The sequence below is a fragment of the Trichosurus vulpecula genome, chromosome 7 (genome assembly GCF_011100635.1).
Source record: "Trichosurus vulpecula isolate mTriVul1 chromosome 7, mTriVul1.pri, whole genome shotgun sequence".
Lineage (NCBI taxonomy): Eukaryota > Metazoa > Chordata > Mammalia > Diprotodontia > Phalangeridae > Trichosurus > Trichosurus vulpecula.
The window spans coordinates 62,163,204-62,190,290 of NC_050579.1; the positions used below are offsets into that span (position 1 = coordinate 62,163,204).

At 40.1% G+C, this 27,087-nt stretch overlaps 1 protein-coding gene across 1 annotated transcript in view; it reads right to left on the minus strand.

Annotated features, from left to right (window-relative positions):
- Positions 1-1,148: 1,148 nt before the first annotated feature.
- Positions 1,149-27,087, minus strand: part of FNDC7 (fibronectin type III domain containing 7) — a 37,256-nt gene continuing 11,317 nt past the window's right edge. The window contains 10 exon segments of the mRNA XM_036768190.1: positions 1,149-1,216; positions 2,330-2,359; positions 5,849-6,109; positions 7,529-7,783; positions 12,534-12,788; positions 13,936-14,193; positions 16,084-16,338; positions 19,673-19,930; positions 23,339-23,599; positions 24,849-25,103. Coding sequence (XP_036624085.1) covers positions 1,149-1,216; positions 2,330-2,359; positions 5,849-6,109; positions 7,529-7,783; positions 12,534-12,788; positions 13,936-14,193; positions 16,084-16,338; positions 19,673-19,930; positions 23,339-23,599; positions 24,849-25,103 — 2,156 coding nt within the window.

Sequence of the window (27,087 nt, forward strand, 5' to 3'; positions counted from 1 at the left end):
TTTCACTTCTTTTTATATATTGTCTTTCTCCTTTAGAATGTAAGGTCCTTGAGGACAGGACCTGTCTTTCTGCTTAGATTTGTATTCCCAGATGCTTTTGATACATAGTAAGTGCATTATAAATGCTTATCGACTCAACTGGATTCCCTGCTTGTGATAGCAAAGAAGAAATGCTTAGATAGCCCATTCCATCTTTATGCCTCACCCAAAAAATGTTGCTGTGTGGAACAGTAAATTAGGGACAGTAAATTGCCTATACCGAGGGACTTCGACATGGAGATGCTCACATTGATTGGCTTCACTGCAAGGTTTTGACTTGCAGACAGATATGCACCGGCACTTGATGCTCAGGAACTGAATGAAGCTGAAGAAGTTGGTGAGAGCTTTGGATTTCACTGTCCTGTAGGAATTTAAGGCACACTTTCCAATCCTTTGGCATGGTCCAAAGCGTTGGGTTCAAACTCAGATTTTGCATCTGAAGTTTATAGCACTTATAATCATGGTCACCACACATACTTTTATTCTTCTTCCCAGACATCTCCATTCATCCGTCTCTCCCTCTTTCTCCCTCTCTCTCTCTCTCTCTCTCTCTCTCTCTCTCTCTCTCTCTCTCCCTCTCTCTCTGTCTCCCCTCCCCCCGTCTTTCTGTCTCTATACATATGTATACATATGCTCACATGTACACACACGTACACACACACACACACACAATGGTGTGAAAAAGGGGGAAAGAGCTGCCTAATGTACATTGGAAGGCTGGGAACAGTCCAGTGCTGAAGGTTTAAAGGTCCTTGTTCTATAGATTGATACTTAGTCCAGCCTCCTGAAGGACCATTGACTTTCTTGACTAGGTTCTCTCCAAAGCTTCTTTCTATAGGGGATCCTCTTGATGGTATGAAATTACTCAAGGAATTGGGCTTGCTAAAAGAAAGGTGGAGTTGAAGTTTCTCATCTAAAGAGGAAGGAACAGAGTGTTGGTTCTCTCCACTGCATTTTTTCTTTAGCTTTCAGGTTCTCATAGATCATTTGCAACTCTAAAATCAAACAAGTACAAGGCATTCTGCAAAGAAAGGATAGAAAAAAATTAAAAAAAAAATAGTCCATTTTCACCTAAACTCCACACCTCCAATCCAAACTACTTACTTGCTTTACTGAATCACTGTTTCCATTCAGAATTTGGTATATTATTCTGCACTTCTCTTTCCTCTGAAAATCACTGAATAAAAGACATAGAAAGTAAAGGGATAACAATTTTTAGCTAAAAATAATAGCTGGGTAGTGGTGTTTCTTTTTCAATCTTCTTTGAATCAGCATTTTTGGTTTAAAGTACAGTTTTTACAGAACTCCATAGCAACTGAACAGGAAATGGAGGGTAGTGGAATAATTCAATCTTCCAGGAGGGATTGAGTCAGTAGAATGTACTTTACCAGAGTTAATAGGAGTTCCCCTTCTCCATTCTTTCCGATCCATTTTCCTCCAAAGAATTCCATATTTAGCTGACTTCAGAGAAATTGGATTAGGAAAATGTGAATTTGTGTCACAGTGTCATGGCCAATAACGTCTTCATTTTTCTCTAGGCCGCATTCTTGCCTCTCTAGATTTTCTCTACCAAGCCATAAAAATCTCTTCATGGAAACCCTGGACTTCTCATATTGGAAGTACCTTCAACTCCTGTGGCCTCTCCCTTTGATTGGCCGGTTCCTTTCAGACTCTCCATTTGAAGGAGGATGCCCAGGCTAGTTATCTCTTCATTCCTCTCCAGGCTGTACTCCCCGGCTCTCCAGACTTTCTCTACAATGTCCTTTCACCAGATACTTTCATGTCTTCTCTCCCACCCCCTCCTTGTCAACTTCCTTTTATGTGTTGTCTTCCCTCATTAGAATGTAAGCTCCTTGAGGGAAGGGCCTGGCTTTCTTTCTGCTTGTACATATGTGTATATATACATATGTCATATATTTATATATGATACATTTATATATAATTTATACATTATGTATAAAACACATTTATATATAGGTATATACACATATACATACATATGCCTATATGTACATATACATACATATATCTTTATATAGGTCTGTGATTTTAATGAGTTATAGGAGCTCCATCAACTTAGATTACAACTTATCTATAACTTACAGGTCTTAAAGAGTTGCCTAAGCTGCAGATTGGTTAAGGAACCTTCCCCTTAGTCACATAACTAATATCAGAGGCAGGATTTGAACCCAGGCCTTCCTGACTCTAAGTCCAGTGCTCCAGCCACTACTACATGCTGGTTATATCCTTATAGATACACACACTTTAAAAATCAGCAGTAGGGACTTACCCATTCCTACTGAACTGCCAGAGCAGGTTACTGTAATAAATAAAAATGCATAAAAGTTTAAATGGATACAAACAAATTTAACTTGATGACATAATTTTACTCTGAAGAACTTAATCTAATCAATAGAACAGGGAAATAAAAACAATGCATGAATCACACGAGTAAAGTAGATCAGTACATAAGGGGAACAGGCCCAGCCATTTGAGTTGTGTCCTTAAATTTGTAGGAGTTTGTTTTGTGTGACTATACATGTTATAAGAGTTTTTGTTTTTTCTTTCCTTATCAGTGGGAGAAAGGAGGGTGGTGGTGGTGGTGGTGGTGTTTGAGGCTGAAGGGAAGAAGGGAAAGTGGATTTTTGTTCATTGAAAAAAATTTAATTTAAAAATTAAAGTAGTATCCTTATAAGGAAAATACTGAGTGTTTCTCTCCTTGACAGCTACTGGTTGATGAACACTGGGCTTTTAATTTTCATGTCACATTGGTTCCTTAACCTGTGACTGTGGGAACTATGAATCTCACCAACCAATCGGAGAATCTAAAACTCTTAGAGTGGGAAAGAACTTCAGAGGTCATCTATTCCTACTTGAACCTGAAAAAGAATCCCCACCATGACATCTCCAATGAGTATATTGAGGCTTCTAGTGACAGGGAACTCATTACCTCTAGGGACATCCCATTCCACTTTAGGGCAGCTCTAATTTGGTTTAACAGAAGTTAACTTGATTATCACTCTTATTTCTTTTACTTTTTTGAAGGCAGTTGGTGGTGAAGTGACATGCCCAGGGTCACACAGCTAATAATTGTCTGAGGCCACATTTGAACTCAGGTCCTTCTTACTCTAGGGCCAGTGCTCTATCCACTGTGCCAACTAGATGTCCCTTCTAATTTAGTTTAAATCTGGTTCTCTATAACTTCTACTCCATTGGCCCTCATTCTATCCTCAAAATCCTCTTCCACACACAGCAACCCTTCAAATATCTGAAGACAGAAACTGTGTACCTCACACTTTTTTTTCTTCTTCAACCTAAACAGTCCTAGTTCTACCAGTTAATCTTTACATGTCATGGCTTCAAGTCTCTACAAGTCTTGTAGGGCATCTATGTGGCACAATGGAAGGAGCCCTGGGGTTAGAGTCAAGGAGACCTGAGTCCAAATCTAGCCTCACATACTTACAAGCTGTGTAACCTTGGGGAAGTCACTTAGCCCCTATTTGCCTCAGTTTCTTCAACTGTAACATGGAGATAATAATAGCACCTACCTCCCAGGGTGGCTTTGTGGATTAAATGAGATAATACTTACAAAGTGTTTAGCATAGTGTCTGTCACATAGTAGGTGTTATATAAATGCTATTATAATTATTTATCATTATTATTATTCCTCACCATCCTATTTGCCTCACTCTAAACACAGTTCATCCTATCAATGAATTTACTTAAATATGACCTCCAGAACTGGAAATAATTCTCTAGATGCATTCTGATCATCATAACAGATAGTGAAACTATCCTTTTTCATGTTTTGAACTTCTGGTCTTCCGTTGATGCAGCCCAAGATCTTAAGAGCTTTTTCTGCCTGTCCTATTATTTTTTATTCATCTTAAACTTGTAATCCTCTAAAATCTCCAGGTCTTTTTATTCTTCCTGGGCATTTCTCTCCAATTTCATACCTCCGTAGTTGATTTTTTGAACCTAGGTATAGGGTTTACATTTATTTCTGTTTATTTCACCTTAATAGCTTTGACCCATTGTTCCAGTTGGCTAAGATCTTTTTGGATTCCAATGCTGTCACCCAGTGCATTAGGTATCCCTCCCATCTAATGATCATAGAATGGAGGAATATGCCATCTATTCTTTCATCTAAATCATTAGTGAACAACTTATTGAACAGAAGTAAAGATGGAGTCCTATTGTATTCCATGAGACATCGCCCTCCAGGTAGACAATGGTTAGTTAATCAACTTTTTGGGGGTCTTATTGGTCTACAATTTGGACCTACCAAACTGTATCATCATTAGGAGCCTATCTTTCTATCTAACATTCTACTAAGCTCTCAATGTAGATTTAAATTATCACCCTTTTTTTGAGTATTTACATTTTAATAAGGAGACTAAGAAGTCTTAAGGTCTCTAAGGAATAAAGTTTTATTTCTAATGACATTTTGAGCAACTTTTCTTAACCTATCTCCTTCTTCATCCAACCAGGCACCTATCCCTTGTTCCCTTCTCAGGAGTGATGCTCTCAGTTATCTTGCCCTGGGAGTAAGACACAAACTGTGTGAATGACAGTAGCTACACAGAGAGAAAGCTAGGACCAAGTGCTTTTTCAAGAGCATTTGACCCTAGTTTGTTACATGAATTATCTTAAATCCCTTGAATTTTGTTTCTGTTCTTATGTTCATCTGCAAAGTTCAAGTATATTTTTCTATTTAAAAATAGATGAAAAGCATATGAAAGTCTTCTGGGTAAGATTGTAGCTATGGTTTGAGGGAAAGGTTAGTGAATTTTTCTGTTTTTTTTTTGTTATCTCCAGAGAGAATGGTAGTTCCTTCCTTCCTTCCTTCAATCAATGAAGAATTATTAAACTGTGTGCAAAGCAAAGCTCCATGATAGACATAGAAGGAGATCCAAAGTTGTCAATACCCAGATTTTGTGGTCACTGGCCACTCTGTTTTGAAATCTATCTTTTCATTCCCCACCCAGGCCTATCCTCCTTATCCCCATCAACCCATCAGCTCTGAGGGTATATAAAAATCATTCCCCCAATTTGAAAACAAAGTGCTATACCAAATAGCTCATCTGGGGTGTGGGTGAGTAAGGGAAGGGGAGGGGTGTCACAAAATTAAATATAGAGAGGATATTGAGACACCAAAATGGTTGGAAATCATTGCCTGCCAAAGCAGGCTTGCTTGAAATTTATGTTCTTTTTATCAAGATGACCTGTTGTAGCAGGAAATTAAAAAGCAGTGCTTCATAGTGGATAGAGTTCTGGACCTGGAATCCCAAAGATCTAGGTTTAGATCCTACTTCTGATACTTGCTAGGGGTGAGGCTATGAGATAGGAACTTAAAATCTCTAAACCAAGACAGGTAGTATGATACAATGGCTAAAGAGTGGGCCACAGAGCTAGGAAGACCTGAGTTCAAGTTTCACCTCTAACATTGGCTATATGAGACCCTGGGTGAGTGACTTAACTTCTCAATACCCTGGGCAACTCTCTAAGATACAAGTTGCTGACCTGCATTGGGAGGAGGGAGTTTCCTCACTTGAAAGTTATCTATATGAATGCAATCCCACGTCCAGTCTTGGACTTAACCAGAACAGACCTAACCCTTACTATTTACCTCCTCTGGTAATTGTGAAGTTCACAAGAAATATGCACATAAATACCTTTGTAAACCTTAAAGTGCTTTATAGATAGCAGTTATTTTTCTAGCCTATCCATAACCTTTCCAAATAGCAAATAAATTTAGTCTCAATGAATCCTGGTTTACAGGAATGACATAGGAGGGGTCTCAGTTTACCTGAATATATTTTTTGGGGGCAGAAGGTAAGTTTCGATCCCATTTCATCAACTGGAGACACCATGACTGTATACACATCCCCACAGGGTATCTCAGTGATGTCACAGTAACTAAGTGCGGAGGTTGGGGTACACGTGAAAACACCTTTAGATCCATAAAGTTCTGCCCTGTAGCTTGCAGACCCTACAGAGGCTCGCCAGCAGATCTGAATACCATTATTACCCAGCCGATATAATTTCACCCCCAAAGGGCAGCAAGCACCTGAAAGGTAAAGTCTGTATCAAAATTCTTTTTTTTTAAAAGAAAACAAAAGCTGTTTGCACATTTAACGTCTGCATGACCTCGGCCAACCCACGAGATAAAATATAACTTCTGAAAAGTAGCTACTGGCTAGAGCAGCTAAATGCCACAGTGAGTAGTTTATATGCTGCATCTGTGGCAGCCTGGTGTGGTCAAAAGACCCCTGGGTTTGGAGTGAGAGCATTTGTGTCTCTATCTTCATCAACTCTGCTGCTTACTATCAAGATGGAAGGAGAAAAGAAGGAAATGAGCATTTCTATATAGCACCTACTATGTGCCGGACACTGCGCTCAGGGCTTTACAATGATCTCATTTGATCTTCACAAGACACACTGGGAGATAGGGGCTATTATTACTGCCACTTTATAGTTGAGGAAACTGAGGCAAAGAGAGGTTAAGTGACAAGGTCCCACAGTAAGTGTCTGATGCTGGATTCCAGGCCCAGTGCTCTCTCCACTGCACTACCTAGCTTCCACTTAATTCAGTTCAGTTCAACAACCATTTATGAAGTGACTCCACTCTGCACTGTTAGGTACTAGAAAGAAGAAGATAAAAATGAAATAGTCCCTGCTATCAAACAGCTAACATTATACTGATGGGTTAGAGGCATAAAGCATGGACATGAGTAAGTAAATACAAAATAATGCAGAATTATTTCAAGAGGAATAGTGCAAACAACTGGGAGGAATCAGGAAAGGCCAGATGTAGGAGGGGGCACCCAAACAGAGCTTTGAAAGGAGCTAGAGGTTGCATAACAGGACAATAAAGATTTTAATCTCCCTGAAACTCAGTTTCCTCATCTGACAAGTGAAGGGATTGGACTGCATGACCTCTACAATTCCTTCCAATGTTATACTTTTTATTATATTACTGCATGGATATGTGTATTATTAAAATATTTTCACTTCAGAATAAAAATGTCTAGGCATTTCCAGGGCAATTAATTTATTAATTTCCAACAGAATGCCTTTAAAGCTTCAGACCTTAGGATTAAAAATAATTGCAAAAAAAGTAGGCATTTCTGAGAATATTAATTTACAATGCAAGTGCACATGAGAGAAAGAAATGTAGCATGCATTTATATATGCATTATAAATATATATAATTAAAGAGAAAGGATTTGTCCCTCCCCTTTTATATGTTCACACATATGCTATATGGGTATATATATATACATATACACATATAGCATATATACTTGTATTTGTTGTTTCCCCCTAATAGAACACAAGTTCCTTGTAGCCAGGAATTATTTTTGTTTTCTGATCTCTGGTGCCTGGCACATAGTAGCTGTATAGTAAATGCTTATTGAATGAATGAAGAGGTAGGGTCCTCATTAATTAAAAGGAAATTTGCTGCCAGATTTTAGCAAATACTTACTGGAAGAATAATCTTGGTAGGTACAAAAAGCAGTCAGTCCTGTAGCACTAATAGCTTTCAGAGCCACTGTATAATTGGTGCCACAGCTGATGCATCCCAGGATACAGTGATTTTGCAGAGTATGACACTTAGACTGTCCTTTGTGAGACTCTAAAGTTGTCACGTAGGTTTGTGTCCCAGTCCCAATAGTCCAGCTTACATTGGTTACAGACTGGGTGATTTGAATTACTCTGAGGTCTGCTGGGCAACATGGCACTTCAAAATGAAACACAAAGAGAGAATAACTTGATTTTGTGACCATTAAGTTATCATCTTTAAAATGGTCAGGGATTAGGCTCATGCTTTTTTATGTTTCTTAAATTCAAAATGTCCCAAACAGAATATGTTATTTCTCTCCTTAAGCACCTCTTCCCCTAGTTCCCTGTTTCTTTTTTTATCATTGTATTTAATATTTTAGTTTTCAACATTGATTTCCACAAGATTTTGAGTTACAAATTTTCTCCCCATTTCTACCCTCCCCCCATTCCAAGATGGTGTATATTCTGATTGCCTCGTTCCCCAGTCAGTCCTCCCTTCTGTCACCCCCTTTCCCCTCAATCCCTTTCCCCTTACTTTCTTGTATGGCAGGATAGATGTCTATGCCCCATTCCCTGTATATCTTGTTTCCCAGGTGTATGCAAAACCCCCCTTTTTTAAAGCATCTGCTTTTAAAACTTTGAGTTCGAAATTCTCTCTCCCCTTCCCACCCACCCTCCCTAGAAAGGCAAGCAATTTAACATAGATCATACATGTATCATTAGGTAAAACACTTCCACAATGCTTGTGTTGTGAAAGGCTAACTATATTTCCTTCCATCCTATCCTGTCTGCCTTTATTCAGTTTTCTCCCTTGACCCTGTCCCTTTTCAAAACTGTTTGCTTTTGATTACCTCCTCACCCTACCTGCCCTCCCTTCTATCATCCCCTCCCTTTTTAATCTCCTTTCCTTTCCTTTCCTGAGGAGTAAGATACCTAACTGAGTGTGTATATTATTCCCTCCTCAAGTTGAATCTGATGAGAGTAAGATTCACTCATTCCCCCTCACCTGCCCCCTCTTCCCTTCCAACAAAACTGCTTTTTCTTGCCACTTTTATGTGAGATAATTTACCCTATTCTATCTCTCCCTTTCTCCTTCTCTCAATATAGTCCTCTCTCACCCCTTAAATTTATTTCATTTTTTTAGATATCATCCTTTCATATTCAACTCATCCTGTGCCCTCTGTCTATATTCCCTTCAACTCTGCTAATACTGAGAAATGTCTCCTGAATTATACACATCATCTTTCCATGTAGGAATGTAAACATAACAGTTCAACTTTAGTAAATCCCTTAAAAATTCTTTCTTGTTTACCTTTTCATGCTTCTCTTGATTCTTGTATTTGAAAGTCAAATATTCTATTCAGCTCTAGTCTTTTCACTGAGAAAGCTTGAAAGTCCTCTATTTTGTTGAAAATCCATATTTTGCCTTGGAACATTATACTCAGTTTTGCTGGATAGGTGATTTTTGGTTTTAATCCTAGCTCCTTTGACCTCCAGAATATCATATTCCAAGCCCTTCGATCCCTTAATGTAGAAGCTCCTAGATCTTGTGTTATTCTGAGTGTTTCCACAATATTCAAATTGTTTCTTTTTGGCTGCTTGCAGTATTTTCTCCTTGACCTGGGAACTCTGGAATTTGGCAACAGTATTCCTAGGAGTTTTCTTTTTGGGATCTTTTTCAAGAGGTGATTGGTGGATTCTTTCAATTTCTATTTTACCCTCTGGTTCTAAAATATCAGGGCAGTTTTCCTTGATAATTCCTTGAAAGATGATATCTAGGCTCTTTTTTTGATCGTGGCTTTCAGGTAGTCTAATAATTTTTAAATTATCTCTCCCGGATCTATTTTCCACGTCAGTGGTTTTTCCAATGAGATATTTCACATTGTCTTCCATTTTTCCATTCCTTTGGTTCTGTTTTATAATATCTTGATTTCTCATAAAGTCAGTAGCTTCCACTTGCTCCAATCTAGTTTTTAAGGTAGTATTTTCTTCAGTGGTCTTTTGGACCTCTTTTTTCATTTGGCTAATTCTGCCTTTCAAGGCATTCTTCTCCTCATTGGCTTTTTGGAGCTCTTTTGCCATTTGGGTTAGTCTATTTTTAAGGTGTTGTTTTCTTCAGTATTTTTGAGGTCTCCTTTTAGCAAGTTGTTGACTTGTTTTTCATGGTTTTCTTGCATCATTGTCATTTCTCATCCCAATTTTTCCTCTACTTCTCTTACTTGCTTTTCCAAATCCTTTTTGAGCTCTTCCATGGATGGAGACCAATTCATATTTTTCTTGAAGGCTTTTGATGTAGGCTCTTTGACTTTGTTGACTTCTTCTGGCTATATGTTTAGATCTTTGTCACCAAAAAAGGAATCTAGAGTTTGAGTTGGAGTCTGCATTTGAGTCTGAGTTCGTTTTTGCTGCCTATTCATGTTCCCAGCTTTTTGTCAGGATATGACTGCTTGTAGAGTAGAGAGAACTTTGTCCCAAGCTTTAGGGTCCAAACACTGCTGTTTTCAGAACTACTTCTATTCCACTGTCACCCCAGGCTCTGTCACTGCAGTGCTCCTCCTCTCCCAAGAACTCCAACCAAGACCACAATACAGATCCAAGCAGGGCACAGCAAGAGAATCTGCCTTTGTGCCCACAAAGCACTCCTTGCACTCCCACTCTGATATGCTGCTAGATTTCTCCCACCATGTGAGCCAGGGCCTCGGGAAGCAGCTGATGCTGTAGCTCTGGAAGTAGCCTCAGGAGTTTCCTGCTGCTGCTGCCACTGCCACCTCTGTACCACCTCCACCACCCACAGGACTGGTGATCGGACCACTCTGAACTTGATTCTGCAGTTTCCCTCTAACCTGCTCTTTGGCCTTTGTGGGTTGAGAAATCTGGTAACTGCCACAGCTCACTGATTCATGGCCCCAAGGCCTGTTCCGGCTGGCTGACTCCAGGTCTGGTCTGTCCTGGCACGGCCCATGCTGGGCTGCACTCCGCTCCCAGCACCATGCAATAGACCCTTCCTGGCGACCATCCAGGCTCTCCTGGCCTGGAGACCTGATTCCCTCTGCTATTTCATGGGTTCCACAGCTCTAGAATTTGTTCAGAGCCATTTTTTACAGATGTTTGGAGGGATTTGGGGGAGAGCTTAAGTAAGTCCCTGCTTTCCAGCTGCCATCTTGGCTCCACCCCTAGTTCCCTATTTCTATTGAGAACACTTACACCCTTCCAGCCTCCTAGGTTTGAAATTTCAGAATCATCCTCAATCCTTCTGGCTCATTAACCACACCCTTCCCAACCAATACAAAAATCAATTGCCAAGTCTCGTAGATTTCATCTTTCCAACATCTTGGCATCTATCCTTTTCTCTATTCACATTGCCACCACTCCAGCTTAACTAGGAGAGGGTTTTATCCCTCTCCTGGATTATTAAAATAGTCTGTTAATTAGTCTTTCAGTTTTCAGTTTCTCCCCTCTCCAATTCATCATTCACATAACTGACACTCCACTGAAATGAGTTTGACGATGCTCAATCCCATCTCTAGGCTCTTGTTTCATACACTGGCCCAATGTATTTTCCCACACTGATTTCATGTCCTTGATGTTCCATCCAATTGGGCATACTTACTGTTCCCTATACATGACATCCTACCTCCTGCTTTCATGAATTTGCATAGGCTGTCTCCCATTCCTAGAATGCTCTACACCCATTTCTGCCTTTTGGAATCCCTAGAACCTTTCAAGGCTCAGCTCAGCTCTCCCTTGCTACCTGAAGCCTTGTCTAATCTCAGCATTTGCTAGTGTTCTTCTCCCTGCCTTCATCTCGAACTTATTTTCATTATATTTGCATATGTATTGTATTTACTTAACTATGAACAAGTCTTTCTCCAAAAAGACGTGAACTGGGGCAGCTAGGTGGTGCAGTGAGTAGAGCACTGGCCCTGGAGTCAGGAGGACCTGAGTTCAAATCCAGCCTCAGACACTGGACACACTTACTAGCTGTGTGACCTTGGGCAAGTCACTTAACCCCAATTGCCCTGCCTTCCCCCCTGCAAAAAAAACCAAAAAACCCACAAAAAGACGTGAACTCCTTGAGGAAATGGATGGTTTTGTTTTTACCTTTGTACCTCCAGTGTCTAGCACAGCATTTTCTAAATAATAGATTAATAAATGCTTTTTGAATTAAATTATGTATCCTGAATTTAAAAATTGGCTAGTCAACATTTTTTTCCTTTTCCTATCCTCTGATGTACCTATCCATCCATAGTAGTTATAACCAAAAAAGGTGGTACAAAAACAACTTTTTCTGACAAAGGGGACCTTTACCAAGTTTCCTGATTTATTGATTAATTAGACTTTTTTCATGTAATACCTTACAACTATATACATAGAAACAGGTACACATATACATATTAATCTTTTTCACTAAAAAAGTTAGCAATTTAAGATATTTATAGACAGCTCTCAAGTTATTCTGGGACTTATGGAAGCTTTGTTTTCTTCTCCCCATCCTTATTCTGTTGTTTTTCGGACATTTTATGACTGGTTGACACTTCTAGAAAGAAGATGGATGAGGGTAGGGCAGAGTAGTGGAAACTAGAATCATTCCACTTTACTACTTGATGGTAGGTCTTTTAAAATGTGTGAGAAAGGAAAAGATAAGAATTATTGACCAAAATAGGTGGATTTCAATTATACATATATCCCTCTAATACCTATCTGTGTTGGCAAGAATTTATGGCATACAATATTTACTAAATGAAAATAATTTCCCCCCTAAAAGAATAGAACTCTTGAAATGTTTTCCAAGTGACTTACTTATGTCCCGTTTCCCACACTCATTCTTTTGCTTGGTATTGAGAATGGTAAATGACAACAACACAAATTTTCAGACAAATGATAGTTTCTACCAAATTCAACATTCAATTTCATTTTTGCTAACATACCTGTTTCTAAAGGCACACTGTAGCTTGGCAAACTCTGTCCTGCTTCTGTTTGTGCCACAGCACTGATGGAGAAAAAGGATCCACAGGGCAGATCATCTATTGTACAGAACTCTCCAGAGCCTGTGCAGTGGTAGAGCCCAGCCTCCCCTTTGGCGGTTACTACATAAGTGGCTTCATCATTGTTGCCTTGCCAGTGTACATTAATGATGGGGAAAGTGTCCTTGGACACATTTTTTATTTCTGGACTGCAAGGAGCTGAAAGAGAGTGGGTTATTTACTTAACCGGCATATGTCAAAGCAGAGCTAGGAATTTTTCTGGAGCAAGTACCACAAACCATACCTACAGCAAGTGATAATGTATGGGTGAGTGTAGACAGTACCACTGTAGGGTGGATAACACTTGGGAGATCACATCCATGTTAAGCTTGAGACTGTGGTATTTAGTTTATGTAGAATTGTACCAACTTGAAAGTTTAGGAGCATCTTGGACCCTCTTCTCCTCTCCCTTAAAAAATCCAACCTTTAAGTCACTTAAAAGCTTAAAGTTTTAGCCTTCATGGTATTAAAACTGCGGCAACCTATGAATGATGTGGGTAGCCCTGAGTAGCATTCATGTCAATTATTGGTGCCACTTTTTACTGGCTACCATAGCCACATTCTTCTTTCTCTTATTTGCCTTTCTCCTTCTTTCCTCCTTTTATGCCTCCCTTCTTCTTCTCTTCCTTTATTGCTCTTCTAGCATTTAGCACAGGGCCTTACACTAGGTCCTTAATAAAAGTTCACTGAATTGAATTGAATTTCTTTCCCTTTTTTTCTCCCCTTACTAAGTTCTATTTCATGGGGATGTTGAGAGCACCAAGTGAGATGATATATGTAAATCATTCTACAAACCTTACAGTGCAATAAAAATACCAGTTGTCATCATTATCAGCATTATTTTTATTAGTTCACTCAGTGCCTTTATTGTGGCATGGAAGTGACTCTGGGATCTCAAAGGCTATGGCCAGCAATAGCACAAATTCTGTCCAGTCCTACAAAGTTAGAAAGACCCTATATAAGAGCTCAGTGTCAGACTGACTGTGTGTCTGTCATCAGACTACCAAACTATCTAAGTTCAGAGATGTTCATCAATAAGATGACTATAGGGTGATGAATATTTTTTCTCACATAAACTCTCAAAGACCATTTGCTATGTTTTAAAGGGGTCTTGAGCTGGGGCAGAGACAAAATCACATATCTCTGAAGTATTGAAATAATCATAATCACCATCATCACCTGTGCTGGTTGGCATCATTTTGCACGTAGACATTATTTAAAAAAAAACAACAACAACTTTCTGGCTCCTTTGCAACCTGTCTCTGCTCTGAAACTAACAGCGTTTAGAATAGAAGCTATACTGTACCTGTTGTTACACACTGGGGAGCACAAGATGTATTGCTCCCTCTAACTTCACTGAAAGAATATACAGTGACGGTGTACACAGTGTCACACTGCAGGGCAGAAAGAGTGCAGGCGCTAGCAGTGTCATTGCACTCAATCACATGGTTGCCACTGACAGCTTTTGTTTCATACATTTCAGCACCACGGACAGGAGACCAGACTAGCTCAGCTGTATCACTGGACACGAACACGGGGTTAATGTCACCAGGACAGCAAGGAGCTAAAGGATATAAGCACAGAGAGCAACAGTCAGTAATATTTGTCATGAACAATGATGGTCAGTGTGAGACATTATGGTAGAGTGGGACTATGCTACCAGGAATCAAAAGATTTAGTTTATCTTTCTGTCTCTGCCAATAATACATTATATGGTCTTTGTTCTACCCTCCATAAAATGGAAATAATACTTGTGACATACTTAATTGAATATCATAAATATCCAAAAAAATCCAATTCTTTGTCCCAAAAGTCATTGGTCAGCCTTCCTAAACCTGTTTTTCTGTGGAAGAGGGAGTATTAATCTCCTCCTTTTTTTTTTAGCCCCGTCATCCCTTCCAAGTGTCAAGCCAGACAAAATTAAAGAAGAAGGTTTAATTATATAAATAGATCCTGGGAAAACCCTAAAGAACTTCACTGAAGATTTCTGGTAAAGATCCAACTCTGTGGCTCTGCCTGTGGAAAAGTCCAAAATTTCCCTAGAAAACCTTTCCACTTAATCTTTACCAAACTTACCCATCGAGGTCATGCTCAGGACTTATCTTTTCCATAAGATTTTCCCTGATTGCTCCACCACATATTTATTTCTTTTTTGAATGACTACAACCCTGATTTTCTCATTACGTTATTTCATTTCAATAGGGATTGATTAAGCAACCTGTGTGCAAAATATTGTGTTAAACACTGTAAGGGTTACAGAGATGAACAAGATATTGTCCCTATCTTTAAGAAGTTTTTTTTAAGGAAAGATGAGACATGCACACAAAAAATTCTATGAAATATAGAAAGTGATCAGTATAAAATGAGATATATGAGGTACTACGTGAGCATTTCTGGTAATAGGGACCAGGAAAGATTTCAAGGAGGAGATGGCATTTAATATGGCCTTGCAGGATTTCATCATGGGAGATATTGTTGGGTGAGGAAGGCACAAAAAAAAAATTGAAAATCAAGACATAGGAGGAAAGACCAGAGTGTGTTCAGGAGTGGTCTAGTAGTTGAATTTTCTAGAGCACATGGTGGAAGATGATGCTGTAAAGGTAACCAGATGGGTCCTATACAGCCATGCTGAGAAGCTGTGGGAGGGAAGCATCAGAGGTTCTAGCCAGTAACAGAGTAATGAGTGGACAAAAGCATCTGGAAGAGGCATCAGTGCCTAAGGATCCTGAGTTCCCTCAGCTGACTAGACATTGATTCTCTGGAAAGTGGTGAGTGGAAAAGCACTGGGGATTCCTGCTTTGTCCTGAGGGGAATGACTGATGGAGAAGTCTGAATGCAAACAATTTAATTATTTTCTGGGAACTCAGGGGTTTGGGGCATGTGTATGGCATTAGTCTGACTAAAGTTGCAGACCTACTGCCTGCATGGTAGATGTCTTGACATAATTGATTTTATTTCTTTTTCTTCTATGAGTAAACAACATTATACAGAGAAACTATGTTTATGTGATCAATTCCACCCTACTACACTAAAGAGACTTTGTTGAAACAGCCCAGAGAGAAGAATATAGAGTTTTCCCAGTGGTTAGGAGCTGAGCCAAGAAACTAACTGGATAAATCAACACAGATCACATAACTTAGACTAACACAAGCCTCTCCCAAAAGGGGTGGAGCTGGAGGGTAGAAGTAACCAGATTTCCAAGAATCATAAAAAGCTTGGTATTTCCCCTGTGGACCTTCTGGTGCTGAGGTAAATTGGAGATTTTCAGCACCTGATCCTTATTATTGGATCAGGCAAGGGGGGGCTAGCAGTATCACTGATGGTCAAATTTTCCACTATTTATTCAATTCCTTTGAGTAATTCTGAGTGAATTCTGCAGGGGAATGAATGATCTGTGGCCTTCTCATGTCTGGTGAATCCTTACCCCCCTGGGTAGGTGTCCCATGCTGCTTACCTGTTGTGTAGTTGAACACATCACCCAGAGGGCTCTGTCCTGCCTCATTGTAGGCAAAGACACTAATGAAGTATGTGAAGCCACAATCAGATGGGAAACTGCATTGGGTGAGTGATGTGTTACAATGCACCTCCAAACCATCATCGCTTTTCACAAAGGCCACATAATAATCTCCAAGTTCGACATCAGACCATGACACAGACAGGTAGCCAGGATTGTCTTCTTGGATTAATATGCTTCTGGGTGCGCAGGCAACTAGGAAAACATTTAGAGACAGAGAGATTTTATCTGCTTCTTTGCATAGGACTTCAGAGCAATTCGAGATAGCAACTGTTTGAGTTCTATTACAGACCAGGTTTAGTAAACTGTGTTGTAAAATGTTCAGTATATTATAAATCAGTATTAGAAGAGATTCCTGAGGGACCCTACTACAATGAAATCCAATTAACTATACAAAATTTTTTTTGGGTGGGTATGTCAAATATTACTTGAAATAAGCGGGACATTTTTAGGGACTAAAATCCATTTGATTATAGGGCAATTTTCATAGCAATGAAAGCATCAATTCAACAAACATTTATTCAGTGCAAGATGCTGGGGATATGAAGATAGACCCTATTAATAACTTGCAATCCAGTGGTGATGGTGTGTGTGCATGGGTTGTAGGAGGTGGGAGGATACACATGCTCAAATAACTATTTTAGGACAAAGTGAGATAAGTACAATGGAGAGTGATAAGTATGCACAAAAGAGGTTTAAATAAAGTGCTGTGAGTAGTTCAAGGAAGAGAGGTCTGGGGAGACAGGAGGATCAGGGAAGGCTCCAAAGATCAGAAAGTGCCTGAGTTTGCCTTGAAAGGAGGGCTGGACTTCAACAGAAAGATGAGGGAGAGGAGTCCTTTCCAGGCAGGTAGGCAAAGGTTTAAAGATACGAGAGTTCAAAAAAAAGGGAGGGGGCAGCTAAGTGGCACAGTGAGTAGAGCACCAGCTCTGGAGTCAGGAGACCTGAGTTCTACACTGACCTCAGACACTTGACATACTAGTTGTGTGACCTTGGCCAAGTCACTTAACCCCAGTTGCCCTGCCTTCCCCCTCCAAAAAAAAAAAAAGAGACAGGAGAGTTCATGCTAAATAAGACTTCACCTTATCTACTTTTGTATCCCCTAGTGCTTTCAATGGGGCGGCAGGGTGGTACACTGGATAGAGCACCAGACTAGAGTCAGAAAGATCTGGCCTCCGATACTTACTAGCTGTGTGACCCTGAGCAAGTCACTTAACCCTATTTCCCTCAGTTTCCTCATCTATAAAATGAACTGGAGAAAGAAATGGCAAACTCTAGTATCTTTGCCAAGAAAACCCCAAATGGGGTCATGAAGATTCTGAAATGACTACACGACAGCAACAAAATACTTTCAATATAATACCGGGTGTCCTAAAAGTCTTGGTGCAGTTTTAAGCTTTAATAGCTTAAAGACTTTTGAGGCCACCCACAATCTCAGAGTTGGAAAGGACCTTGAAGGACATTTAATCCAATTCATACCCAAACAAGAATTCTCTCTAAAAGTCTACAGCATGCCCAAGAGGTGGCCCAGCCTCTGCTTCCTCCAGACTTCTAGTAAGGGGTGGGGTGGGGGGAACCACTGGAGGCAAGTCATTACATTTTTAGATGGCTCTAAGTGTATTTTTACTTCAAGCTTCAGTTTATCTTTTTTGCAACTTCTACTCATTGCTCCTAGTTTTTTGTTTTGTTTTGTTTTGTTTTTATTTTTTGTGGGGTTTGGTGGTTCTGTCCTCTGGGGCAAATCAGAACAAATCTAAACATTCTTCCAAATGACAACCCTTTAGATACTTGTACACAGCTACCACAACCCTCCCTCTTCCCCCAAGTCTTCTCCAGGTAAAACATTTCTAGTTCCTTCAACTAATCCTTATGTTATACCAGCTCAAGACTCTTCATCAAATCGGTTGATCTCCTCTGGACACTCTGCAGCCTAGTCGTTGAATCTTATTTGATTTGTTGTATTGGATTTTGCCTGTACCAAAGGTGAGGCAAATCTAGACTGCGTATAAAGAAGAAAGAAGTAGAATGGGTAACTATGTCATTGCTGTCATACTTTTTAAGGAAAATTTTAAAGATAATATGAAAATAAAAAAAGTATAAATAGTCTCCAGATGAGGAAAAAAATACTATTTTCTAGTCTCCAGACTGCACAACATGTAGCAGCTGGTATGATATATTTTCTGTAGCTTCTGCAATGAATCCTAGAAAGGAAGGTAAGATACTATCCACAATGGACAGACAGGAGATCTACTATAATACGTGTTACTCAGTGGTAATCAGAAGTGATGTATTATTTTTAATATCATGAGAATTTCTAATAAATAATTCATAGCAAACCACATTGGAAATAGAAATAGCTAATGTTTATTGTTATATCTGGGTTTGAGCAATGCCTCATTATCCAGCATCGTCAGGGGAAAAAGTGTCCTGGATGAATGAACTTTCTAAGCAATTGAAGTTTTGCCCTTTTAAGTCCTCAGATTATTTTAATTCTAACATTTTGGGGGTGGGGCAGGGCAATTGGGGTTAAGTGACTTGCCCAAAGTCACACAGCTAGTACATGTGTCAAGTGTCTGAGGTCGGATTTGAACTCAGGTCCTCCTGACTCCAGGGCCGGTGCTCTACTCACTGTGCCACCTAGCTGCCCCCTAACTTTTTTTTAAGGACATCATTTTCTTTCTATTTTTACCACTAGTGTAGACTTCAGGATCACTTCCATGCCATTACGAACCATCAAAGTAGGCTTTCAGCATTTATTTTTATTTGTACGAAACGTAATAAAAAAAAACCTTTTAACAATAAAAATATGGAAATACTCTAATATGTACATTTAGGACTTTATTTCCTAATGGTTGGAGCTATCCCAAAATACAAGTTGCCTTGAAAGGTATCAGAGTTTTTTCCTTCCCTAGGAATCTTCAAGCAAAAATAAGATGACTTATTAGGTGGGCTATAGAGGGTATTCCTTTTCAGACATGGGAGGTCCCTACAACTCTGAAATTCTGTGATCCACTTTTTAATTAAGAAATCATTCTTGTAAATCCCAGCTCTAGACAGTCTGGATTCTGTGGTGAGGATGAAGGAACACTGTCTCTGGTGTCTCAGGACTTGACTTTAAATTCCCATCTCCTCTGCCACTTAGTACCCATGCTTCAGTTTCCTCATCTGTAAAATGAAAGGGGTGGACTAGGTGGCTGCTGAGGTTCCTTCGATCTCTAAATCTATGATCCTATGAATAATTGGCTGTTATTGATAGAATCAAGAATATGTATAACTAAAGTTTGAGCAGCGTTTCCAGTATTTGCCAGGAATACTTTTCAATTTTGCCAAAACTCTTCCCCGTTTCCTGTATCTCTTCACTTTGTGTCCTTTAGAATGGGCTTCATATTCTAATGATAGTCAGACTTCTATTTCATAAATTGCTTCTTCCAGCTCACTCAAAGGGGCCCTGATGCACAAGGTCTTTGGAGGAGCATTATAGGCTCCTGGACCCATTATTCTCATGATGAACATGACATATTTTACATACCGGTCTTTAAGTTCGCCGTTGCTGTTGAGTGACTAGACCCAGCATCATTACTTGCTGAAATGGAAAGGGCGTACTCGGTTCCACACTGGAGAGCAGAGATGGTGCAGGAAGTAGACTTGGTACTACAATTCAGCTTTGAAGCCTCACTGGAGGCCATCACAGTATAACTGAAAGCTCCTTCCGTTGGCATCCATGAAACAGTTGCCTTCCTTGTCTCGCTATCAAAAGACACTTGGATGTCTGCTGGGGCATGAGGACCTAGAGTTTTTTATTTTTTGAGAAAAATTTGTTAAGATGTTTCACATTCCATCAAGAATCAATGTAAGATTTAGTAGAGTTTCAGGACTTAGCCCAGGTCTAATGGTGTAGGCCTGTTCCCCTGCTACCAGGAGGGCAGAGGATGGTGGATCTCTTGAGCTTGTAGTAGACCGTGATGAGCAGGTGGTCACAATGAGTTTGACATAAATATGGTGAGTCCTTGGGAGCAGGTGGCCAAGAGGTTGCCTAAAGAGGACTAAACTGGCCCAGGTCAGAAACAGAGTAGATCGAAGGTCCTGTGTTAATCAGCAGTGTGATCAGGCCTAGTCCTAATTAGGATTTACTAACCCTTGAATTTCTCCCCTGGGTAAAATGGGGAGATCTAGTCTTAAAAAATGGACAGCTAGGTGAAGCAGTGGATAGAGCACAGGCCTGAAGTCAGGAAGACTAATCTTTGTGAGTTCAAATCTCTCCTCAGACATAGCCTAGCTGTGTAACCCTAGATGAGTCACTTAACAGTTTTGGCCTCAGTATCCTTAACTCTAAATTGAGGTGGAGAGGGAAATGGCAAACCACTCCAGTATCTTTGCCAAGAAACTCCCAAGTGAAGTCACAAAGAGTTTGACACGACTGAACAACAACAGTCTTAAAAATATATTCAGTGTATGTGTAGAGCCCATGTCAGATGGCATGCTGTCTTGGGGAGGAAGGGGGAGAAAATTTAAAAACTTATGGAAGTGAATGTTGGAAACTGAAAATAAATAAATATTAAAAAAATATACACGTATATATTCAGGAGCCAGCTTTGAAGATTTGTTCCCTCCATAGGTCTCAGAGTCCAGGTATCTGAATTCCAGCCAAATTTTACCTTGCTGTGGGACTTGGGGTAAGTCACATAACTTCTGATTCCTCATTTGTAAAATGGATACTATAGTACCTGCCCTAATTACCTGTCAGGGTTGTTGAGAACATCAAATTAAATAATAGCCATACAAGTTATTTTACAAACCAAAAGCATTGTACAAGTGTAAGCTATTACTGAGTAGTAGATTTGTTTAAAGATTACTTACTACTCCACAGAGAGACTAGCAGTTGTAGAAAAAATTTTAAGTATTTAGGAATCTCTGACAATTACCAAAAACTGGGACTCAGGTTTCTTGAGTCTTAATCCTGGATCTGCTATTAACTAGAGGTGTGTTCTTGGATAAACTATTTTACCTCTCTGGGGGTCAATTTCTTCATCTGTAAGATGAAGGTTCCTACTAAAACATCTGTAGGATCCTGTAATTATTGCTCTCTTACCCAAAGATTATATGAATATTTCAGTTTTTCTCTGGAGGTGATATTGATGAAGATCCTAGCCTCATTCCTGAAGCAACACAAGGAAGCACTTACAATTTTGACCCAATGATCAACCTTCAATCAAAAGAATTTAATTTTTAAGTTGCCTAGGCAGTGCCTCCTAAACTGTACTTCATGACCCCATGGGGTCGAGAAAATTTTGGCAACAGTAAAAGGTTTCTGAACGTGCAACAAACAAAAATTAATGAATCCAAGGTGTTTCTGGCAGCACTTGCCTATGTGGCATCAGGCAACTTCGCTGCAGCCTTGGTTCCAAACACAAAGCATGTGCACTTTGCACTGCTTGTGCCCTCAGGCCAACAAACTGCCAAAATAGGAAAAAGTTTAAGAAGCCTTGCCATAGAGGGCAACTTCTCTTCCCCTCATCAACCTAAAGCACCACCAGATGGCTACCAAAGGACAATAACAAACATCAAAAGGCTCCAAAACACACACGCCTCCTCTTTCTTTCAATGCTTTTAAAGCAAGGCATGTAACTCTTTGCAGCTGCCAAAAGTCACCCTCACATGGACTATAAATGCATATGTATGATTTCCTAAACTGTTTTAGAATTTTCAATAGCCCCAACTGTCCTGGAGGAAAAATTATATAAGTCATACATTTTTTTTCCTGAGAATATAAAAAAATGAAATGGGAAATAAAGAATAAACTCTTTTAAAAATGACAATATTTTATTAGATCTTCATCCTGGTGTCCACAAAGAATCTCTTATTGTGAATGAAAACATTTATATCAAACTACCGTTGTGTCTGCATGTGTATATATATGTCTGTGTGTATGTATATATGCATATATTTACACATATACATGTATATGTGTGTGCATTTATATATACTGAATTTTAAGTTCACAATTGCTGGTGGCTTCCTAGAACGGCATCATCCTTTGCTGTATGATACTGGATGTGTGATGTATTTGAAAAAGTTATAAGCAGGGTTGGTGATAGGCCATGTCTATTCAGAACAACCTTTCTTATCACATAAAATAATCATTTTAAGACCTTCAAGGAAGATCCAAGAACGCTGATCATGGGATAATAAGTGTAAATAGACCCAATAGTTACAGGTGTAACCCAGGCTGGTGTGGGCATGTCTAATTCTCCTATAACAGAGGTGCCTTTGAAGGGCTTTTTGAGTGTGCCTAATGTGCCTAACATGGAGGCGGCTGCCCTCCCTACAATGTGGGTAGAGGTAGCTTTCTGTGATTGTCTGCCTGAGAGTTCAAAGTTAGATTTAAACATCTTATCTACTGAGTCCTGAGGCTGAAGATTCCAGCTTAGTCACAGCATGGGCACTATGAACTGAACTGGTGAGAAGGGAAGGACTTTCCTTCCCCTGTTCTCCTTCTTTTACCCCAGCTCTGAGAAATCAGCCTGGGGATGTTTGTTTCTGTTCTGTGTTTTCGGCCTCCTCAGTTTTAGGGATTGGAGGTGATCCCTATGGAACTGGGAAGTCAAGCTATGGAGACCTTGGAGCCAGGATTGTAGGTGGGGTAGTGCAGCCAGCCAGCCTGGCATGAAACGACTGAGTAGCCAGGGTGCCTGGGACTCAAGCCCCAGGGAGGTTTTGGACTTGGAACTGGGACTTTGCTCTACAGGAACTGATCTAGGCCATGAACTTAATCCTCTTCCATCCCCAGAAACTGAGGTGGTACAAAGAAGAGCAACAGGAAAATTATGCCTCCCACATGTCAGGGGAGTAAGTTTTTATATTTGTAATTATACCTTTCGAAGTAAATATTTCTGTATAAAAGCTAGTCTGACTGTTAATGGCTAATGAGACTGGGAACACCCTCTCTCTATTTAGTGGAATGCTATCCATGAGGGCCAGAGCCAAGTGCAGAAAGCCTAGATACCCTCATTCCCTAACCCACTTAAGGGTACAGGGAACTCTGGGAAGTAGAGGGAAATATAACCTACCTGGTCTTCAGGTGGTGGGGCCAGGGTGGTCTGTGTTATGTGTGGACACTCATATTCTCTTTTACCAGATCTTAGAAATGACTAGTTACATTACGCTGAGCTAAATGATGTTTCTTTAAAGGGCTTACTTGTTCTCTGATTGTAAGTAGAATCATCTCCAGGGATCCCATTAGCATTCCAAGCATATGCCTTTATGGTGTAGAGTGTTCCTGCATCTAAACTGGTGAAGGTCAAAGAGGTGTTGGTGGTATTCTCTTTCCACATCCTACCCAAGCCATTGGAACGCATGATGGACACCGAGAATCCAACTGCCATAGACACGGCTTCCCACTGTACCAGGATAGAGTCAGAACTGGGAGAACTCACGTCCAAGACAGGAGCAGCCAAGACTGAAAAGGTAGAAAGCAATTCACATCCTTTGACACTATACACATGCAAATTGCTTCAGAAAAACCAAATGTAGCACAATATATACTTAAAATAAAAAAAGCAAGTAAGTGTGGGATGGATCATTTACATTGCCAAAGAATTCTTTGCTTTACAAAAAGACTCACAGGAGGGTTCTTTCAAATAGTAACTCCCCCAGTATATCTACGCATCTGCTTACAGATTACCAACTACTCCACTGAGATTCTGGTAGGAGAGAAATTACAAGTATTAGCAACCTCTGATGTTATAGATGAGCCAGAAATGAAAATTGAAGGATCTAGGGAATTTGCAGGGTGTCACAATGGATAGGGCACTGGGCCTCAGACACTCAGTAGCTGTGTGACCCTGGGCAAGTCACTTAACCCTGTTTGCCTCAGTTCCTCATCTGTAAAATGAGCTGGAGAAGGAAATGACAAATCACTCTAGTATCTTGGCCAAAAAAAATTCCAAATGGGGACACAAAGATTCAGACATGACTGAAAAATGGCTAAACAATGAATAGAATTAAAATATAAGTCAATAAGAAAATATAATGTGACTTAGACACAACTTCTCAAGAACTTTCATTTCATATCAAGGTGCCCTTCTACACATTTATATTTAGTAATTGATGTTGCCTCCCAAAGCCAAATAAGAGTAAATCTTGGCATGTGTTTCAATGTGTCAGATTGCTACAAAATCCCACCCACCTGTGCTGTATTCACCAGAGGTCTTTGGGAGTGTGGATATGTGGGAAGGATCGGTGATTTCATTAGGCACAGGTAACTTCTGGTGTGGGAAGTCATTTTGCCAGTTGAAGAAGATTGCAACCTTCTCTCATTTGGTAGATAAGTATCAGGAAGTTACAGGAGTCACATGGAGCTTAAGTGACCTGCACAGGGTCACGTAGCTTTGTAACAGAAGCAGGATTGGACCCCAGGTTTTCCTGGCACCAACTAAAAGTATTTCCCTAATTTAAGGAATCTGATACTTCTCAAGAAAGCCCCTCTGTCCCATAATGGCCTAATTTTGGACAATCACATTTGACACTTAAGTTACATTTTTTCCCCAAATACATTCAACTTCACAAGCAGTACTATTTCTCATAATTCTGTGCCCTGGACCTCAGACACTCATTCTGTACCAAATTTTAGTGCATATTGGCAATACCAATTCCTAAGCAAGTTCATGTTCTTTTCCTGATTAAGTCTCCTGGGTATCAATAGTTACCTGTCTTTGCCTTCTTAGGCAGTGATGCCTGGCTTCTCCCTCCAGCATTGACTGATCTGATGGTGATTTTGTACATGGTAGCGGCCTTCAGGCCTGACACTGTGCCTGGCGAATTGGTGACTATTGTTTCAATGAAGGACTCTCCATCTTGGGCTGTGAGGAGATAACTGGTAGCCCCTGGCACAGGTGCCCATTCCACAGTGATGCTGTTGCTAAGTTTGGAATAAGCCTGATCAATAATGGGTATTTCTGGAGCTAAAAACAAAATCAATAGTCGAATATTATATTAGTAAGGATATTGACAATAACCACCTCCCACATCCCTTCTGCCTTTCAAAAGCATGCATTGTCATTACACTTCTAACAAGTTCTCCTCACCAGCTAGGTGGTCCAGTGGATAGAGCACTAGGCCTGGAGTTGAAAGGATCTGTGTTCAAATTCAACTTAGCTATATATGACCCTGGCAAAGTCCCTTAACCTCTGTCTGCCTTGGTTTCCTCAACTGTAAAACGGAGATACTAATAGCACCTACCTCCTAAGGTTGTTGTGAGCAGCAAATGAGATATTTGTAAAGTGTTTGGCACACAGTAGGCACCTAATAATTGCTCATTCCCTTCTACTTCCCCTTCCCCCATTCTTTCTGCTCTTGGCAACATCCTATCTCCTCCTTCATTAGGACCCTGGACTTTGACCCTGGGTGCCCTTAGTCTCATAAGTGAGTTTTTGCTTTAATTTGCCAAGATCCAGGCCTCCAAGTTACTTCTCCGCCATCTCATCATCACGCTGAAAACAAGGCCTTACCCCATCCCCTTTTCCCTTTCCCCTTTCTGTGTTGTCTCCCATTAGAATATAAGCCCCTTGAGAGTAAGGACTGTCTTGCTTGCTTATTCTTGTATCCCCAGTGCTATGACAATGCCTGGCATTGAGTGAGCCCTTAATCAATGTTTTGTCTATCTGTCCATCTCTTAGATGAAAACAGAGGGAAAAAAGGCAAAATGATTTACCCAAAGAGATATCTAGAAAGTCCAAAAGAAAGGGAGAATTGGAGCTGAGAGCTGTTGACAATCATTTTGAGTTGGATTTGGAGGGGCAGCGGTGGGGGAGGAAAGAGGGAGTGTGAGAAATTTTCCCTTTGAAAAGGATTTTAAAAGGGTTGGAAAGTGAGGAGGAGAGGGGAGAAAGGTGAGATCAGCAGTGGCCTTCTGCCTGTGGGAAGTCTGCCTGGAGCTAGGTACCTTGGGAATTGGCCTGATTGGCCTTTTGAAACTGAAATTATCTAGTACAACACTGTCATTTTATAGAAAGGGAAACTAATGAATCCTCCAAAATAAGGGTTCTTCCTTATCCTACAACTTTACTGTGGCTGCCTTCTCATCTAAATATATGATGACTCACCTGTGCAAAAAAAAAAAAAGAAAGAGAATTTTTTAAAATCCCACATTCTTCTGTTCCTGTTCACAGACAACCATTTCTTTCTGTACAATGGCCTGGGGATTTGGCAGCCTCTCAAGAATAATAATTCTAGAGAGATGAACAATATACCCTCTGTGTGATGGCCAAGCATTCTTTCAACATTATGCAGGTATGTTTGTCTCTTGCCATCTCTTAAAAAATTATGACAGTGGTTCTGTTGCCATAGAAGGAGGCACCACAATGAAGGCAGAGTAATGTCATAGGGCATATACTCACTGGACAGTGTAATGTAGTAGCACGTATACTCACTGGACAGAGACTTAGGAGGTATGGCTTTGGGTAAGTCTCTGAACCATTCTGGACCTCAGTTTACTTGTTCCCATAGCAGGAAAAAGTTCAGAATTGGAGGAGAAAGCCTGAGTCCAAATCTTGGCTTTGCCACTTATTGCCTGCATGATCTTCAGCAAATCATTTACTATCTCTGAGCCTTAGCTTCCTCAATATTAAAAAAAATAACGAGGTTGTACTAGGTGAACTCTAAAGTCCTTCATAGTTCTAAAGATCTAAGCTTAGAACAATCATATTGCTTCCACTACCTGCCTTACAGTGTTGTGAGGAAAGTGCTTCATAAGCCTCAGAGTCCTGTAGGGATGTTAATTATATTGAACCATCCTGCTGGGGTGGGTGATCCTTTAAAGAGGAAATCATAAGATCATACATCTAGAACTGGAAGTCACCTTGGATGCTATGTAATTCAACCTCTTCATTTTACACATGAGAAAACTAAAGCCTAGAGAGGTCCAATGGTCCAACAGCTAGTAACCAA